The 7,408-nt window shown below is 35.7% G+C and overlaps 2 protein-coding genes across 8 annotated transcripts; both read right to left on the reverse strand.

Moving 5' to 3' along the window:
* Positions 1–569: 569 nt before the first annotated feature.
* Positions 570–2,232, reverse strand: LOC105125431 (40S ribosomal protein S17-4-like). Of its 7 annotated transcripts, none has more exons than XM_011025869.1 (2): positions 2,121–2,232; positions 570–1,206 (listed from the first exon to the last, which is right to left on the reverse strand). In XM_011025869.1, exon 2 carries the CDS (start codon positions 1,185–1,187, stop codon positions 759–761), a length of 429 nt encoding a protein of 142 aa, XP_011024171.1. In that variant the 5' UTR covers positions 1,188–1,206; positions 2,121–2,232; the 3' UTR covers positions 570–758. The 7 variants fall into 7 exon arrangements, with proteins under 7 accessions (XP_011024171.1, XP_011024167.1, XP_011024170.1 ...); XM_011025865.1 differs by having other exon boundaries at positions 570–1,212; XM_011025868.1 differs by having other exon boundaries at positions 570–1,215.
* Positions 2,233–3,142: 910 nt separating this feature from the next.
* LOC105125432 (Pentatricopeptide repeat (PPR) superfamily protein) lies at positions 3,143–4,958 on the reverse strand. The gene is given in 1 exon segment (XM_011025870.1): positions 3,143–4,958. A coding segment is annotated over 1 exon segment (1,710 nt). The 5' UTR covers positions 4,888–4,958; the 3' UTR covers positions 3,143–3,177.
* Positions 4,959–7,408: the final 2,450 nt, after the last annotated feature.

The following is a 7,408-nucleotide window of genomic DNA, read 5'->3' on the forward strand; positions in this document are numbered from 1 at the left end:
AATTACGGTTTTCAGATAGAATAAAGATCTAGATACTCTCTTCACTATTCTCGCCTAAACACTGCCTGAAACACTGATTTGGTATTGCGCATGGAGTTCGTCGACGGGAAACTTGCCTAGGCAACCTTTCACCTAATGGAAGTGCTCAATTCTCAGTGGAGCATTGTCGGTGTAGCATACACCTTTATGATAAAATATAGGGGATGAATCAAAGCCTTGGGCACTCTGCACATTGCAAACCCACCCGCTGGTATTAGGAATGCTTGCACATGAAAAGAAAAATCATTCTGCAGTAATGAACGATAGCAGGCTAGTCACCGTTGAACATGGGCAAACATCTACCAACTGGTATTAGGAATTCTTGCACGTGAAGAGATAAATCATTCTGCAGCGGCACACGCTTGTAAGGAACAATAGCGTGCGAGTCACCATTGAACATAGGGGGTTCTACAGCTTGCTTGATGAAATCCAGGGTAGAACAAATTACACTTTCTTCAGAGTAATGATGCCTAATAAAACTGAAATGCAAGGTGTTCACGTACTTGAGCACATAACAAAAATGGCATTAGAAGACAGGTTTAAATCAACTAAAAATATCATTCTTTAACAGCAAAATCAACTAAATCTCCAGTTTTAAACAATCAAGTACCCATACCCACTGAGGGTAATATCCATAACAGACACTTAAAGCGAGCACTACAAAAAGACAAGACGAGATATTTAAAGTTCTTGCACTCGAACATCCTGTGGAGGTTTATTTAACTCAAGAACCTCCTAGCACCACCTCCTCTACCAAATCCCTGAGTGGGAAGCATTGGCTGAGGCTCAACTTCAACAAGCCCAGGAACATCTGACATACCAAGAGCAGCAAGCATGTCAATGGTCTCTTTGTCAACCTTAATCTCATGGATCTTAATGGCAGACTCCTCAGGCACGAAATCCATGCGACGCTCACGCTCTTCCTCTTGTAGTTTCAGTGAGATGCCACGAACTGGTCCCTTCTGAATACGCTTCATTAGATGGGTAGAGAACCCAGCAATCTTGTTGCGGAGACGCTTTGAGGGGATGATAGCAACCTCTTCCAAGATCTTCTTGTTGGTGTGGAAATCCAAGGTCATTTTAGAGTAGTACCTCTCAATGACCTGGCGTGAAGACTTCTTCACTGTCTTGGTACGAACACGACCCATCTTAGCTAATAAGCTGCTGCTGCTGCTAAGAGAAGAGCAACTGAAACTGTAATGGGAAACTGTAATGGTGATTGTCTTTTCCTTTCAAGGAAACATAAAAGCAAAACATGAGAAACTACATTTTTAATGATCTAAAGACAAAACACCATTAACAACTCTAAGTTCACACATGATGACATGACATCCAAAATGCAATGGAGCTACAAGAGGACTGCTTGAATTGTCAATGCTATTCATATAATTCATTGAAGAGAGGAGCTCCACAAAAGCTCCTCAAAGACCATGAATAGCAAAATAATACATATTCTATTCAAAGTATGGGGCATGTCAGATAAAACATCCTGTTTTCCAGTTTAAAAAGAGCTGGAAACCCACAGTGATACTGTGTTGATCACGGTCGGAACTATTCTAAAAAAAAAAAAAGGGTAATGGGCAAAGGGAAATAAAATCCACATCCAGTGTAAGCTAAACATCAAATTACAGACAATAAATCAAAACTTCAAAAGCTTCCCACCATCAAAACAACAATAATTTTCAAAAAAAAAAATCGTAACTCTTAGGATTCTTTATTCATTCAAATGAATAAGGTAATCAATAAAACTTGTTCCAGTTCTCATACTTTCTCAGCAAACAAATCAATTACTAAAAAAATTCTTCAGCAAAAAGTAATATTAAGAACAGTTTTGCAGTCCCATTACTAAGAAACTAAATATCCAAAGCAGGAAAAAAAAACCCCAAAAACAACACCTTTATCCCACATTCTCTTAGCAACCAAACAGATCAAACACACACAAAAGCAACAACAAAAACCATATTTTTTTTCAAAAAAATGATTAAGTAAACAGATATCCCACAAACTAAAAGATACTGAAGGTTTCACGAGATATAGGTGGTGACTAAAGAAACACGAAGCAAGAAAGAAGTGAAAGTTACCTTCAGGATGCAAGGAGAGCCCCGATGACGAATACCGAGGTGCTGCTGCGGCGTTATGGGAAGGAGGAAGAGAGTCTTCTTCAGGTATATAAGCAGTCTAGGGTTTGCGCCTGCTAGCCACTATTTTGTTAAGAACTTAACGGGCTGTTCTTCTGGGTTCATTTTTAGGTGTATGAAATAGAAGGCCTATTAAGTTTTTTGGGCTGGGGGATAAGAAGCCCACTACTCTTTACCTTAAGTTCATTCGTTTTTTTTTTTTTTCCCTCACAATTTTGTTTTAATAGAATCAATCTTTTGACGGGGTGAGTGAAATTTTTGTTAATGGATATGGATAAAGCAGGTGAAGTTCATGTTATTAAACCTCGTCTTGCCAAATCTATCTAGTAGATTAATACGGTAATTTATTAATGTAAAATCTAGTTAGAAATGTAAGTTTATTAGAAGAAACGTGATAAAAACTTGATTTGATTTTAAAAAATAATATTTTTAATTTTAAATGATATAATTTTAAATTAAATCAGGTTAGTTTATTCAATTTATAACTCGGACTTCGATTGAGTCATGGAACTCGGGCCTCCCCACCCAAAAAAATAAAAAGAGAGAGATATTTAGTTCATTAAGCTAAGGTGAAACCAATTGTTGCCCGTAAAATTTTTGTTTCGGAATTTGAAAAGGCATCTATAGGTATAATATAAATAAATTTAATAAGTTTTGTATTATTAAAATCATGTTCAGTTACTGGTTTAATACAGAAAAACAGATATAACAGAAATATAAACTTATTTAGTTGGAGGAACAAAAACATAAAAATAAATTTATTTTTATAATAATTTTAGAATATTTTTTTATAGTTTTAAAATGTGATATTCAGAGGATATGTTTCTAAAAAACAATTTTAATCTTTAACGTTTGTCTTTTCTGTTTCAGGACAGCAATAAAACGCAATCTAATGGACAAATTTATTATATTTTTGGTGCATTAACATTTTATAAAATTAAAAGATTAGTTTTAATTTGCATGCCACTAAAATATAATTTAGTAATTCTAGAAACAAGCTTCATAAAAGAATGGCAATCCCGAATGCAAGAGCTAGCTTATGGACGTGGTGGCTCAGAAGTTCTCGCTTTCAGCTATCTTACAGATCATGAAGGTCAAAGTCAGTCTCAGCCTTATTAACTAATATAGTCATCTCTTCTAGCAAGTTATTCAACTCTAAATATATATCAGTTATTCTAGGATGGGTTCTCTCGCCAGCCATAAAAGTGTGAACTTTGTCCTTAATTTCGATCCAACTCTTGCCCCTCTCCTTCAAGATCTCACTCCCTTTGACGGACTTCCTTGCTTTTGCAGCTTCCCCCCACTTTTTACTAGCAGCGTATGTGTTTGCCAGTAGAACATAGTTTCCTCCACGATCAGGTTCCATCTCGAACAAGTTCTTAGCTGCAATCTCAGCTAATTCAAGATTCCCATGAATCCTGCAAGAGGCTAAAAGTGATCCCCACATTGAAGCAGTAGCAGCAAATGGCATTTTCGTCATCAACTCGTGAGCTTCATGAACCAGTCCTCCCCTGCCAAGAATATCAACCATGCATGAATAATGAAGTACATTTGGTGACACGCTCTGCTTTCTTGTCATAAGGTCGAAATAGCTTCGTCCCTTGTCCACCAAACCTACATGAACACATGCGGATAATACTGCAACATAAGTCACTTCATCCGGTTTCATACCCGTCTGCTGCATTTCCTCGAATAAATTCATCACTTCCGAAGAGCAAGCATGTTTAGCAAACCCGGAAATTATAGCATTCCACAAGACAACATTCTTTCTCTCTACATTACAAAACACAACATAAGCCTCTTCTATGCTACCACATTTGGCATACATGTCTACAAGAGCGGAAGCAACAAAATTATTTGGACCCAAACCAGTTCTACAAACAATAGCATGCACCTGCCTCCCTTCAATCAAAGCTGCCAACCCTGCACAAGCCTTAATAACGGATGACATCATAAACTGATTATTTTCAAGCCCCATTTCCTTCCCTCTAGCAAACAACACCAAGCCCTCTTCATAAAGCTCATTTTGCACAAACCCTGCCACCATTGAACTCCACGTAACATCATTCCTCTCAGGCATCCCTTCAAAAACACAACTTGCCTCTTCAATCGACCCACATTTTGCATAAACATCAATCAATGCAGTACCCACAAAAACACCAGCATCCACTACAACCTTGATAGCAAAAGCATGCAATTGCCTGCAGAAAAAGACATCACCTTTAGCAGCACAAGCACAAACAACACTAGAAACCGTGAATTCACTGCATGGGCTTCCTTCTCTTTGCATTTCCAAGAAAATGTCGATAGCCTTTTCCTCCTCTCCATTCTGTACACAAGTACCGATCATTATATTCCATGAAACCATACTTCTCTCAGGTATTTCATCAAACACCTTACAAACACGACGAATGAGACCACGTTTCGAGTACATATTCATTAGCATGTTTGATGTTAAGGTATCTGTTTCTAACCCCAATCGAATAACTTGTCCATGGCACGCCTTCCCTATAATGGGTTCTCGATTGTTTGCACAGGATTGTAGTAAAGAATGCAACTTTAATACTTTGGTGGCATCAAAGAAAAAGTCTTGTTGAGTTATAATTTCAGGTTTTTTGGTAGCGTTACCTAAGGAACAGAAGTGTTTACAGTAGACAATAAAATTTTCACTGAATCTCTTCTTGCTGCAAATGATCCCAAAAGTATTCATGTCCTAGCAAACGATGTTTGTTCATTTCTTTCTTGGGGACAGACTTGCTTTCTCTAGTCTTGGCAAGGAAAGGCAAATAGTGCTTAAATAGGCCTTAAGGCCTTTTAAAATGTGCTTCGATTAAATCCAGCGAGTCTCGTGATGTCATTGACGATAGTTATCATCCTTGATTTTTAGGATTGATCGGGTTAAAAAAAGCTGGATCCTGAGTTATGTAAATTAATCGAGTTCCTTGAATTGATTTTAAAAAATAAAAATCAAATATTTAAAATTTTAATATTTTATATAAAAAATAAAAATATTATATTAGTTTTCATATAATAAATTTTAAAAAGTATTAATAACTAATTAAAACATATAAAAAAATAGTATTTCTTTAAAAGAAAAAACATATTAAAAAAAAATATCAACTGAATTTTGCTTGGTCATCCTAGTTATTAGTCAACTCGGCAAGTTAAATAGATCCCCAGTCAATCTAGTAGGTTAGTTAAGTTTTTAATTATTCTATTTTTTATCTTACCTGAAATAGTACAACCACCGGTAATTTATGTTGTAATGGACACTTACAAGAAATTAAATAAACTTGGGATTGATTGGAAATATAGTTAAAGTGTTTTTTCTTGAAATTATATTAAAATAATATTTTTTTAAAATTATTTTTATATCAATACAAATTATTTTTATATCAATACATAAAAATAATTTTAAAAAATAAAAATAAAAATAAAAAATAATTTTTTTTTCAAAAATATAATCTCAAAACGTGGAATGAAGATTTTTTTTTCTAAAGTAAAGTAGGTGAAATAATGGGGGAAAAGAATCTCGTTGACAAGGAATTGCATGTCATCGTAGCTAGCAAGTTGATGGTAGCTGGTTCAAAAAGCTCCCCAAGATGATGATGACGACGGAGACTGTGACATGAGGGAAGGTAGACCCAGATTGTCAACCTGCTGGCATGGAAAATCAAGCAGGAGAGGTACAAAAGAAGGCAAAATCTGCAAATCCACAAAGGCACAAATCTTGTGGACCCTCGTGTTCTTACACTGAAAATTACACGACCAAGACTCTGTATCAGCTTTAATTTTTCAACTCTCCACTTACAAAATCCTCACCAGTTGAGCAGCATTATCTTCTGGAAGGGGATGTCTTTTCATAGAATCATCACCGTATTCTGAACTGAAAGTAACTAGCAAGGGGCCAAATAAGAGATATTCCAGCCGGCCGGCCGGCCCAGCCCCATCATTTATCCTCGCTCACTATCTCTTTCCTATGCCTTGCTTTACTGAGCTGTGCCTTTCATACCTATCTATATTGTCTGTCAAAGCGTACTGCCGATTTGCGGTGGCAGGTATCTCGTGATTTTTGTGTGGCTGCGACAGTGATAACACCGCAACTCTTTTGGGAAAAGTGTGGCGAGGTTTTGCTGGGTGTTTTTCCCGTGGATATATATATATATATATATAAAAAAGCAATAAATAGAGTGTAATTTTAGCTCACAGAAAGGTGTGGTTTGTGTTTTGAGATGCTGTTCTAATTGTGTTATAAATTTTTATTTTTTAAAATTAAAAATATTTTAAAAAATAATTGTTATTATACTTTCAAATATTATCTAAAAAAATAATTAAAAAAACCTTAATCACACCTCATTGTACCTCAAATCTAAACATGCATTTAAAGCTACTTAATCACGCACCGCCGAACAAAATTTTTGAGTTAGTATCTTGCTTAAAATCAAATCAGATAAACATGTTATACCCACCCAAATGAAAATATTAAACCAATTTTTTTATTAAAAAATAATGATAGAAACCTTAAAGCTGGAAGTAGAAAATAGGATAATTTGTTGAAATGGGAGAGGGCAAATATGCCCCCCAAGTATTACTCCATCTTGATTGAGTCCCCCGACAAATGATTATCCCAATTAAATCCCCCGTGTGATCAGACATAACCCCCTTAACACCCCTACCATGATACCATCCAATCATTTACGTCCCAAATTTTACATGGATGGTTGACTAACGTCCAATTAGATGGAGGACTCGATTGTGATTTTTTTTTGTTGGGGTAGTCAGCTGAAAGTGGTGTGATGGGTGGGCATCTTCATCTTCTTTTATAGTTCAAGAGTCTGTGGAGATAATATAAGCAACGCATCGTTCTTCATCTTTATGGCAAGATCTATTGACATGGCATTACCTTGAGAAATATATTTTATCTTTTACAATATAGTATTTTGAGAAATATATTTTATCTTTTACAATACATTTTTTCAGGGATTTGTTTTATTTTCTGAAAAAAAAGAGGGTGAATCTGCTCATAAAGTAAAAGAATATGAGCACCACAACATCACTTGAATTATTTTTGGATTGGTCTTCTCATTTCCCTTTTCACCTTTTATTTGCAGAGAATCCATTTAGTGGAAACCTCCATTTGCTGCCCACTTCTCGTTGTAGGCATCCTCTGCCCTACTTTTATTCAAGATGATCATGGAGCATAAATCTTATCCGATATTGACCAAATAAAT

The sequence above is a fragment of the Populus euphratica genome, unplaced genomic scaffold, assembly GCF_000495115.2.
Source record: "Populus euphratica unplaced genomic scaffold, PopEup_1.0 scaffold22.1, whole genome shotgun sequence".
In the NCBI taxonomy this organism is placed as follows: domain Eukaryota; kingdom Viridiplantae; phylum Streptophyta; class Magnoliopsida; order Malpighiales; family Salicaceae; genus Populus; species Populus euphratica.

Coding starts and splice junctions, on each gene's coding strand:
- LOC105125431 (XM_011025869.1), bottom strand. CDS start 1,187: ATGGGTCGTGTTCGTACCAAGACAGTGAAGAAGTCTTCACGCCAGGTC.